General features: G+C 35.8%; 1 protein-coding gene across 5 annotated transcripts in view; it reads right to left on the minus strand.

Annotated features, from left to right (window-relative positions):
- Positions 1–2,684: 2,684 nt before the first annotated feature.
- The window catches only part of ATF2 (activating transcription factor 2), an 81,164-nt gene continuing 71,301 nt past the window's right edge, over positions 2,685–12,547 (minus strand). For all 5 annotated transcript variants that reach the window (XM_077751149.1, XM_077751147.1, XM_077751148.1 and 2 more), the window contains 2 exons: positions 10,043–10,148; positions 2,685–5,210 (listed from right to left, as the gene is read on the minus strand). In XM_077751149.1, the coding sequence (XP_077607275.1) occupies positions 4,984–5,210; positions 10,043–10,148 (333 nt within the window). In that variant the 3' untranslated portion in view covers positions 2,685–4,983. The remainder of the gene's footprint in view (positions 5,211–10,042; positions 10,149–12,547) is intronic.

A 12,547-nucleotide genomic window follows, 5' to 3' on the forward strand; every position in this document is an offset into this window, starting at 1 on the left:
TTTTTCTCTACATAGGAGGCTAGCTTTCTAAGATCATGATACTTAGCCTAAACAGACACCCATGTCTAAGTCTATTGTTAGTTTTGGAAAGACCTGTACTTTTTTTTTTTTTAACCATGTGAGCAATTACAGAAACAATTTATTTGTATTTCTTAATATTTTAAAGAAATGGTTTCTAACTACATCAGATACAAAATGGTATAACTTGCCTTAAGAAGTAACCATTATCCTGTGGTCAGGATAATCTAGAAATGGCAGATTAAAATTTTTCTTAAAGCCTAAGTGTCCATCAACAGATGAATGGATCAAGAAGATGTGGTTTATCTATACCATGGAATACTACATGGCAATGAGAAACAATGAAATCTGGCCATGTGTAGCAACATGGATGGACCTTGAGGGTGTTATGCTGAGTGAAGTAAGTCAGGCAGAGAAGGACAAATATCATATGTTTGCACGTATAGGAGGATTAGGAGGAACTTGACGGAGGAACAAGGGGGAGAAGAAGGGCGGAAATGGTGGGGGAAAGGGAGAGAAGCAAACCATGAGAGACTCTTGAATGCTGACAAAAACTGAGGACTGATGGATGTGGGGGGAGGGGGGATGGGCATGGAGGAGGACACTTGTGGGGATGAGCACTGAGTGTTATGTGGAAACTAATTTGACAATAAACTATTAAAAAAAAAAAAGTGGTCAAGAGAAAAAAAAATAAAATTTTTCTTAAAAATTTTAATGTTCATTTTTGAGAGAGCGAGCCCGCACAAGTGGGGGAGGGGCAGAGAGCGAGACACAGAATCCGAAGCAGGATGCAGGCTCTCAACTGTCAGCCCAGAGCCCAATGTGGGGCTTGAACTCATGAACTGTGAGATCATGACCTGAGCCACAGTTGGATGCCTGACTGACTTGAGTCCCCCAGGCACCCCTAGAAAATTTGTTTTCTTCTAAGTGCCTTTACAACTAATTGCTTTGATAACTGTGTTCTCTAGGCATTTTTTTTCCTGTGTCTGTGCAAGTGTGTATTTATACAAATGAAGGCCTATGAGTAAACAGAATTCTTCTATAGTTATATTCTCACAAGTAAATTCTTAGTGTCAAGTATCAAATGCTATAGTCTGAGATGTAGAATAAAACTACATTTAACGGCAAGTACATGCCAGAGACAAGATCACCTTTCCTGTCCTCTGAAAAAATTCAAACAATGAGTTTGACTTTTTAGTATTTCATCAAATTTGTTAGCTATCAGCAGCTTGTCTTCATGAAATCTTTTATCTAATATCACACAATCCAGATTAAGTACCTTCATTAGAATGTGTACCTTAAAAAGCCATGTGATTTCTTGCATCTCTTCAGATTGGGTATCTGAACAAGACCAATCAATTTACATGCTCTCCATCTCCATCTCCAGTTTCATGTAGCACTGACCACTTCTAGCAGAATATACAATGTTTGTAGTGTGTTACTTGTGGTTCCCAACACTTACCCACCCAAGCCTCTTTGGAATGGAGCTCCAGCCACAAAGGCAGGGATTTTTGTGTCTGGGCTCCTGGTATATTCGAAGTGCCTAGAACATTGACACACTGAGTAGCTCTCACTGAATAAAACCATGCCATGGAGGGGTTCAGACAGCACAGCGCTGGGATGGGGAACACATCATCCTGCCGGCTACCGTCAGGACTCCAGCGCTGAGTGCAAAGAGGAGCTGCTCCAGGATTGGAGTAAATGATGTGTTTGCTACAAGCTGATTTAATTTGAAAAGTTCCACTCTAGCCGTTGTAGAGAGGATGGGCTCAAGTAGGCAGGGTGAAAGCAAGGAGGCCGTTACGAGGCAAATACAGTAACCTGGATGAAGAATAAAGGCACAGATCACTAGCACTGTACAGGGGGAGAAGTGGTTGACTTCTGGATTGTTCTGAAGGGAAACCCAACAGCATTTCCTGATAGTTTGGAGGTGGGAAGAGAGAAGTCAAGGACAACACAGGGGGTGCCTCGGTGGCTCAGTTGGTTAAGCGTCTGACTTCGGCTCAGGTCATGATCTTGTGGTTCGTGGGTTTGAGCCCCACATCGGGCTCTGTGCTGACTGCTCAGGGCCTGGAGCCTCACTTTGGATTCTGTGTCTCCCTCTCTGACCTTCCCTGTTTGCGCTCTCTCAAAAATAAACATAAAAACAAATTTTAAAAGCAAAAGACAACACAGTTGTCCTGGCTGAAGCAACCAGAAGAAGGGAGCTGTCCTCCAGTGTCTTATGAATGACTGCTTGAGGGGCACACTTGAAGGAAGGTGGGGGTGATAAAGAATCAGTGCTGGACATAGTACAGTTGTTTTTGTTGAACTATAATAGCTGACACATAATGTTGGACACGTTACATTAAGATGTTAGGCAGTCGCCAAGAGATGCCAAAGAGAGGCGGATCGATCGGTGTATGGGTGTCACTGAGGGAATGTTCCAGGCTGGAGGCAAAAAGTTAAAAGTTCATCGAATATGAATGGGGCTTAACAAATACAGAGAAGGACAAGGCCTGAGCACCCTGCAGGTGAAAAGTCTTTGAGAAGGAATGAATTTTATCACAGGAATAGAGAGACTATCTGGTTCTTCTGAGGTAACAAACATCCTGAAGGAGGGAGGAAAAAAAGAAGCATCTTACCAAGTGCTGTTACTTTATGAAAGATAGGTAAGGACAAGCAAATTATGAACATAATTTAAAGATAGAATTTATTCTCTGATGGTTTACTCATGCAAACTGCACATAAAAGAAAGTAGTACAGTTTGTGTAACATTGCAAATATAAGGACTCAAAATGCTAGGTACAGAAGTAGTGTGACACCCTGAAAGTCAAAATGAAATTTGTGTTTATACAACTAATGATGATTTTTATTTGCTGAGTACAGACTGATTTACAATGAAAGTTTTGCTAACCTTGTAAATTCATTAACCGTTTACATGACTTCTTTACATCTATGTAGTTTTATTTTACAGTTGCAAGAATTCCTGTTACCAAAAACTTTAACTTGCATAAATAATAAAATGAAAGAAACATGTACTGAAGGACTTAGGAGAGTGAAAAATTGAGGCTTTTCCTAACCCATCCAAACGACAATAAAAAATAGCCTTTTTGCAGAATTCATATTTTGTGCCTTTGAGATCAACTCCTTAGCATAACTATGACAAAATCATGATCAGAAATTAACTGCTTTAAAATTATAAAATCAGTTAAAAAAATCTGGAAGTAGAATTCTCAACTAAAAATGCTCACTTTTAATAAGTCAAACAATAAAAATCCTATTAGCTTCATACTTAAAAAGTCCTGAAATGTCATTTGTATAATTAGAATGTTTCCCAGTTTGGAACTTAGGCAGGTGGGATAGTTCCTTGAATTATCAAGGATATTCGATATAGGTTTTTAAAATGTCAGTCTCATCAGGAGATGGCACCGAGACCTTCGTAAATAGTGTAGTATAGATGCAGAACAAACTACACAACTTATTATAAATGCGTTACAGATATTTACACAATGGAATCCTGCTTGAATGCCAGAAGTTGCTACTGGGTAGGACTCATAACTATTTTACAAAGTTTTCTTACACACATCTACTACTTTATTTTTAACAATTTAGTCTATTTTAAAATATTGTACTGTATTTTGAACATAACTGCAGAATAAAAATAGATAATGGCACATTAGAAAACTCAGTATCCCACAGATGACTGGATAATGAGAAAGTGTACCTACAATCATCTCATCAGAAACAAACTACATCATGGAATGTTAGTTATCCAAGCCTGCACAGTAATGACATTTTAAACTGCAATCATCTATCGGCCAGCTTCACACTGAAGGCATCGTTAAACATTCAAGCAAAGATTGCTGGCATAGACTATTGAAAGAAACACACACACACACACTCTCTCTCTCTCACTCACTCTTGCTTCCCACATTATAATTACATTGTTCTAAAGATAGATACTGATTTTTTCCCACGAGAAACATTATCAAAATTTGCTACTAAAAGATGACAGTGCTTTCACAAGAATAAGTACAAGTTAGCTTGCAAGTACAAGACAATGGGGGTAAACAGTCTTAAATTTTCTAAGTAATTTTTAGACTTTTTCTGGCAACCACAGCATACTTGATTATGCATAAACTTCTCAGTTTGTAACCTGCAATCTGCAAAAAAACCCAAAACCTAATTTCAAAAAATTATTAGATATCTGATAACCCTGTATCATAGATTATATAATTTCATGTTTTATTAGCCTCAAAACATAGGGTTTAAAATACTGAATTTAAGACTTGAAAAATAGTCATTTTGAAATGATAGAGGATTCCAAAATTCCGGTCTACTTAAAATCTTAAAGAAAACACACAACAAATGATCTTGATTTAGGTTAGAGTGTGCATAAAAAGCATTGTATGTCTTTTACCATGTTTCACTCACTTAAAAAGTGTTCTCTAATGTTTTCCTTTTGCATAATGTGCAAAATAAAAGGCAAAAAGATTAAAAGCAAATTTCTTTCTCTTGCTAGTGCTTTATGACCTTGTTAACATTACAAAGTCAACAGGGATGATGCAGAACTTTGGTATAAATGATATAACAATACTACCATCACAGCTGAGGGTAAGAGGTGGTCAAAAGAAATGGAAGTGGGAAGAGACTCAGTAACACCCCCATTTATTAAAACACCACCAAATTAAAAGTGAAATAAACCACAATGAATTATAATACAATTTACACGTTGAGCACAGGAAATTAATAAATCTAACAATATTTATAAAAAAAGCAAAATCAGTCTTTTTCCAGAGACTAAAAACTGTTGTTCAGGCTGATCATCAACTGCTGCTACACCAACTTTAGAGCCAAATTTAATTTCAAGTAAAAAAAAAAATTTACAACCACAGATTTCGCATCAATGGAAACTGGTCTTTCCTTGATTTCCCTTTGAAGTCACTAATGAGTATCTAAAACTGCCGCACCGCAGGTTTTTAATCAACTTCCTGAGGGCTGGGACTGGGAGGCAGGAGCCATAACAATCTGCGACAGCGTGGGCTCTGTACTCTGGTCCGCCATCTGTGTGAGGACTGAGGTGGCCACAGCTTCGGCCTTGGAGGTTGAACTGACTCCATTGGATGTGCTGACAGAACTATGCTGTATAGCTTCAGGGTGTGGGCTGCTTGGCACGGACAGGTCTTCTGAACTATCATCTTTATCAGCAGCTGAGTGGAAAAAAGAAAAATTACTATTTCTTAAAAATAGCTGTAAGATCATGTTAGTAGATTGTCAATATACAGAGTAAAAAGTCACGTTTTTACAGACCGGTTATTTAGACATGTTGCTGGAACTGGAACTGAGCAAATGAAAATGTGGCTTTAAGTCACCAAGTAGGTGATTTTACCTGCAGTAGGTCAAACGAAGGCACCGCTGAGCGAGCACACGCCGAGCTGCGTGCCCAGTTCACAGAAATGGGCTGAGCGAGTGTTTGCTCAATAGTGTGGAGAAAATCAGGTAGGAATTTGGGAGACAGCCTCTTACAGATATAATCAGTCTGTTTGCCTATGTGCCATTCTTATTAAAAGATAAGAAAATTTACAACCACATGCATAAACAAAATGAATTTGTACATAGAAATTACATTTTCAAATTACTCCCTCTGCATACTCGAGAACTATATTCTGGCTGACTTTCCCTCAACTGCAGCAATGGGTGATTACAACACCTGATTCTAATGATGCATACACATGAGAATGAGCAATATTTAGATTCCAAATGCCACCAGCTGTTATAGCTGCACGAATTAATTGGGATTCAAATAAAAAATTATATAAAACTCTAGAAACTGCAATGGAAAAGACATTCAGAAAGGGGCATTCTAAGTACTTATGGAAATCTACCAACTTTTAGGATTGAACAATGAATCTTCTACATCTTTCTCATTTTAACAGAATAGAATCTAATAATTTAGTGAAAAATTTGATATGCACAACACACCGGTAGTTATGGTGTACATAACTTACAGAATAATACAAACCAACTGTAACTGTAAACCTAGCCCCCAACTTAAGAGAACACTGACAATAACAATGCTCCCTGGAGGCTCCTCTCCTCCTAAAAGATAATCACCATTCTGATAGCTCTTTAACCACCTTGTTTTTTGTTTGAAGTTTTACCAAATAGGTATGTATCCCTGGAAAATACTTAGCTTTTGAACATTCTGAAAATTGTTATCATACTGGATGTATTCTGTTGTACTTTTAGTTTTGTTACAAAGCTTACTTATTTATTTTGAGAGAGAGCAGAGGAGGAGCAGAGAGAGAGGGAAAGACCGAGAATTTCAAGCAGGCTCTGCACTGTCAGCAAAGAGCCCGATGTGGGGCTTGATCTTACAAACTGTGAGAACATGACCCAAGCCAAAACCAAGAGTCAGACGCCTAACCAACTGAGCCACCCAGGCACCTCTCTTGTTCTTTTCACTTGGCATTAAAATAATTTTTATTTAGTGCTTAAAAGTAACAAGCAGGCTTTCCATCAAATCTGACAATGCATACTGGCCTGCTTACTGACGGCCAGGTGCCTATCCTGAAAGTCCATTATTAAGAGACTGTGGACCCTACGAGCAGGACTTATTCTATGATTTGTGATGTAGAAGATGGAGGGAGAAGAAACCTGGCCAGCCTGATTTTAGTTCAGATAAAACTAAATTTTGAGAGGTTTCTGAAACATAGGACTTACAGAATTTTGACAAGTTTGCCTCAAATCAATGAATTTTTGAAAAGCACTTTTTAAAATATATTAATTAGATTGCTTCTCAGCCTTTTGGCTAAGCTCAAGTATAAAATAAGTAGAATCACCTCTTCTCTATAAATCTGCGATCAATGCAAAATCACCCCTTAAGATATAATAAAAAGAAAATCACAATCAACCTTTTAAAATTATATAAAGTAGAAAGGATCCTTTTCTGATGAATAACAAATGTTATAAAATATCTATAATTCAGTTACACAGCCATTATTACAGTTATGTGCTCAAGAAACCCAAACCCTGGCAATGGCACTCAAACTGCCAAGAATACTAATAAGTCCTCTTTATGTCAGGGCTCTTCTTCAACAGGAAAACAAACTGACGTTTCTCTCAATGTTAACTTCTAGAGATATACCAGCTTTCAAAAATAGGCTAAGGTGCCTCAGTGGCTCAGTCGGTACTGTCCGACTCTTGATTTCTGCTCAGGTCATGATCTCACAGTTGTGAGACCGATCCCTGTTGTCAGACTCCATGCTGAACGTGAAGCCTGCCTCAGATTCTTTCTCCCTGCTCCCGTCCCCTCCACCCACACCCACCCCTCACTCTCTCAAAAAATTTAAAAATAAAGAGGCTGATCTGTGATAAGAGGTATAAGGAACTGTAAAGACAGAGTGGAGGCAATGACTCAAAATGAAACAGTAAATTCTAAGGACAAGTGCTCATCTTCAGACTTTCAGAAATAGGTAAAGCAAATCTTTAGGCTGTACAAAGTGTCAGGTACTGATTTATAAATGGCGTAATTATAAATTTTATATGTAAAATACTTTTATAATGTGATATACTTGCACCTAAGTCCACTTCTAGAAGGTGAAGAGAGAAAAATCACCAATATAACCGTAAGCACTAGAAAGATAGGAGATCTTGGTGCACTCAAAGAGCCATTTCATTTAGGTTTTTTGAGCTAAAAAAACCCTAGCTGTCTGACAATTCACGCTCTGAAGTTTTCTACCTATGTTCATACGTACTTTCATTAGACTCTCAATTACATTTATGGCCCAAGGTTTCCTTCCCACTTAAGATTATAGAAACAAGTATAATGCAATTTTAATTATGCCCAAAGATCTAGAAAATATGAATTAATGGTAATAAGATTACTCTTGTGCATTATTTTCATAGAATCCAAATGTTAAAAATAGATGCCTATTTTCATTCATGTTTTATACTGTTCAGGCGACCAACTGTCATGGTTTTCTCATGACTGAGGGGTTTTGTCCTCAGATGTGGGGACTTTCAGAATTTGAAGGGAGACCCTACGATTCTGTGCTTTTATACTGTCACCTTTATCTGAAAGATTCTGTAATACTTATTAGTTTCCACTAAACCTGATTTCACAAATGTTTTGGAAGTTTTAACTACTATTAAGAGTTCACCATTAGCAATAGCTGTATGCTAAAACGTGCATACTGTTAAGTATTTGTGACCTTCCCCAAGTTTTCTCCAAGACTTAAGTACTCACTTAGTCAATCTGTCTACCTTGACTACTAGACAAAAGTCAGATTTTTTCCTTCAAATTTGACAAAAGAAATTACTTTAAAATTTCTAAGAGCTGAAGAGGACAAATTTTATACTAAAACTGTATTTTACTTCAATTTGACTATCTAGATGAATAGATATGGAAAAGGCAGGAATAGTTCCAAACATCAAAAGTGTGTTATTAATTTCTTGCCATCTCTACAACCCAGCATAATATATATTCCCTAAAAATTTATTAACCTAGACTTTCAGTTTATTTAAGGGTATGGCACACTTATACCTTATGAACTTCTTTAAAAATTATTGCTTAAAATGAAAAACTGGCTTGCCTTTGCTATGCACGTGCTACCTTGATAAGAGTGATGGGATTATCCAACAGATTATCTAAACTTTAAAAATTGCAGATGAGATAGATTTTTAGTTGGATGCAACTGAAGAATTCATTTTCCTTCTAATTTTATAGAATCATTTGCAGATTTTTTTGAACTATCAAAATTCAAGAGAGCTCTCTTGTTAAGAAGATCATATATGCATAATGCTGAACTCAGTAGCTTCTATGGGAAATTATGTTGTTAAGTCAGATGGGAGCCATAATGGCCTCATCCCTGCAGCAATCATTGTTAATACAAACCCCAAACATATTTCTATATGGCTCCAATTTAGTCCACAATGTGTTTCACCATCCTGTGAAAATGACTAGATATCAAAGGACTGAGATTTATTTGCTCAAAACTGACAAAAATCAATGTTCTAAATATATATGGCAGTAGAGAGTTGCTAAATCTACTGAATCTTTTAAATTAAAAAATATTGCCCATTCTGATGAAACTGCTTACAATGACTACAAGTAAAGATGGTGGCCATTAAGTTTTATCGTGAGCACCTGAGGAACTGTTTGCATCCAATACAAAATGTTTCTTTCTTTTGAATTACTGACACTGGCAAATTAAAATGAAGTGCATACATATGGTTGAAACAATCTTCACATTTACAAATATCCTGAAATATCACTAAATCATAAAAACGAAAGCTGTGGGTTATATATTATGAATGTTGCCTAATGCATTCCCAGCTCTGTTATTTGTTACAAATTTGTGTACGATGGACAAAATTGGCCATTTATTCAAGAGTAACAGCTGGCTCCAATATTGTGCATCTTATCAAAAAAGAAGGACATTACAAGAAGAAAAAGCACAATTAACCTCTAAAATGCCGAAAACAGAAGAATCTCATGCTGGGAAAAATACATAAGAGGAAACTTATAAGCAGATAATTTAAAAAACTGTAGCAATTTTATGACGAAAGACTCAATATAAAGATTCACAACAATAACAAAATTGCACAATGCTGATATTTAAGAAAGAATAATAGGATCTGATACTGTAAAGGGGTACTATATCTTGTTAAATGAAGACAGTTAATTTAAGAAAACACACATTATTGAATGGAGGCTGGAAAAGAAGCAGCATTTCACTCTGTCATTCTAAGACAAAATGCTACCCTGGGAAGATAAAATATCATTAGTACCTACAGTATATTTTAAATTATTAACCTGTTTTGATGTATAGTAATCCCTAGAAAAAAGGCGAGAAACAGGAAAATTCAAAAACTCTATAGATTCTAAAAAGTATATTCTCCATTCTATTACAAGCTTGAATTTCTGATATTTAATATTAAATATTAGAACTGCAGTATCTGCTTTTAATGCTACCTTGGTTCACTTCGGCAGTATGTCACTGAGGTAGCCTAAGGCTGCGGGTAACGGAACATTACTCACTATGATAGCCAGATTTCTTCTGCATGGCGGTTACAGGGCAATCTTTATGAGCCAGAAGAAGCTGTTTTAGCTGTGCCACTTCATTTCTCAGCAGGGTGACTTCACTCTAGAGAAGAAACAACTTATGTACCTTAACAGCATCAGGCTAAACATTTCTTACTGTTTATAATGAGTGAAAATTAAGAGTATTGGATATCTTTAACAGAATAGCAAGGAATAAACAAAATCTACTGCTTGAACAGGTTTAATCAGTACACATCAGTCTTTATATTTTAGCACTTGCACAAAGACGGCAACTTCTATAAAAATTTAAATGAGATAACAACATAACTGGATAACGTATTTCAAAATTTTTATATTACCATTTGCCTTGGGACTGCTTATATATTATAGGTTGCCTGCAGAAGGTATTTTTTTAGTTATGTTGCATGCTCTTTTGATTATTTAAAAAATTAGAAACATCAAGGGAGTCAGAATGAATTTCCACTGTCTCTGTTCACTTGAAAATGAAAAACATCCTGGAAACTCAATTAAGCAAGTTTCTAGTTTTCTAGAAACTGTGAAAGGCTCCACAGAGGAAATCATAATAACCAAAGAATCATGTATACCTAAAATGCAACAAAGTACTGTGTTGGACATGGAACCAGTGAAAGTAGATACAATACTTAGATGGCTTAGTTGCTCTTGATCTAGGTAATTTGTACACTTCTAAATTTAAATGTGATAAATTAATGGGGATTTGTTCTAGTCCTTATTTAAAAATGAGCACTTCAGCCTTTGTTTTGGATGCATTAACCTGGTAGATTCTATATTAAAAAGTTCCAAATTAAGGGAAGTCCATTTAATTCCTTTGGGTCACCCCCAAATATTAAAGATGCAGAAGTGATAATTACCAACACTCAAGAGTTAGTCATAATATGAATTTAATAAAATGGTAGAAAAATTCTTAACTTACAAACACCTCTACTTATTTGGACTTATATTAACCTTAAGTATTCAGATTTCCTCTATGAACCCCCCAAAAATAAAGAAATATAACAAGCACGTGTACGTAAAAGCTCAGGAACTTTGTTTTCCATCCTTGGTCTCTTAACCAGAAAGCTGAATGTAAAATAATTTAGCAGATTAAACTCATTAGGTCTAATTAAGAGATCAATGATAGAAATATAAAAATCCAAAGAATAAAAGCAAAGCAGTCTTTTGGGTCAAAGAGTTCCTCACACCCCTATAAAAACAAACTGCAAGAATGAATTAAAGCACAGAATGAAAACTGATGTTCACAGTAACTCTGAACATTAAAAGGTTAAATTGTGTTTAAAATCTTGTACTTGAGACAAGAATGGGTATATAGTGATCAAAATACAAAAGGGAAATTTTTAGTTTCACTTAAAAAAAATAAGCTGCTTATTAGAAAACTCTTTTCTCTGTAATACTGCAGTCATCAGTGTCAGTACTACTGACAGCTCTTTATTAATGACACCAAACAGGAGAATCCATGTTATACAACACCCAATATGTATTATCCAAAATTTCTCCCTCCCTGCTGCATCAGCTTGATTTGAGATCCATGTCTAATAAGTTTTTCTCATTAATTTCTATAATATGAAATAGGGTTGAATATGTATTTTTAGTCCAGAATATATACTCTCTTATAATCCGGCACCTATAACCACCCTTTCACATTAGTTTGAACCTATGGGGAAAAAAATTGTTTTGAACTATACAAACTGAAGGTCTGTGAATGCACACTATTTTCTCTACCTAGAAAAGCTTTCCTCTCCTTTTTCTCACCTGGCTAATTTTTTCACTCATCTCTAAGAGTCCATGCAATATAAATTTGCATAGGAAAAGAAGTTAGGAGTCCATTTCTGTGTTCCCAGAGCCATATGTACATATGTGTGTGCATGTAAATAGTATTTATTACATCAGGATTATTCATTTTGGTTTACTTGTCACCTTCTGCCAGATTGGGATTATCTTGCTCTGTGTATCCCCACAGAGTACAGCACACAGCCTGGTATGGAGTACTATTTAGTACTATTTTAGAAAGAACCACGGTAATTCTATGTCCAGGGGAGGGTTAAAAAAATACCAAAAAAGGTGAAATGAAATTGCTTAAATAATATAAAATTAGTCAGAGGTCCTGATTTCCTTATTTATGCCCACAACCTCATCAACATATAGCTACACTGTTAATTTTTCTCAGGCATAAAATGAAAACTGGCATATTTTACAATATCATCTCAATTACAGAATTTAAAAAATCACAAATGCCCTCTCTAAATATTCTATATAGACATCCATCATAAACCATATTATTTTTTTTGTGTCAAAGTAAAACATTTTTTGGTAAGCTAAGGCAGATGTGGAAAAAATTATTCTGGTCTAAAAGTAAATTACTTTGGCATTATCTGTTCCATTGCTCCATTCCATCTGTAGCTACTCAAAGGTTAATTACATACTAATGAATTTTTTTTTTTTTTTTTTTTTTTTTTATATGTGTAA

Source organism: Crocuta crocuta, unplaced genomic scaffold, assembly GCF_008692635.1.
Source record: "Crocuta crocuta isolate KB4526 unplaced genomic scaffold, BGI_CrCroc_1.0 scaffold219, whole genome shotgun sequence".
In the NCBI taxonomy this organism is placed as follows: domain Eukaryota; kingdom Metazoa; phylum Chordata; class Mammalia; order Carnivora; family Hyaenidae; genus Crocuta; species Crocuta crocuta.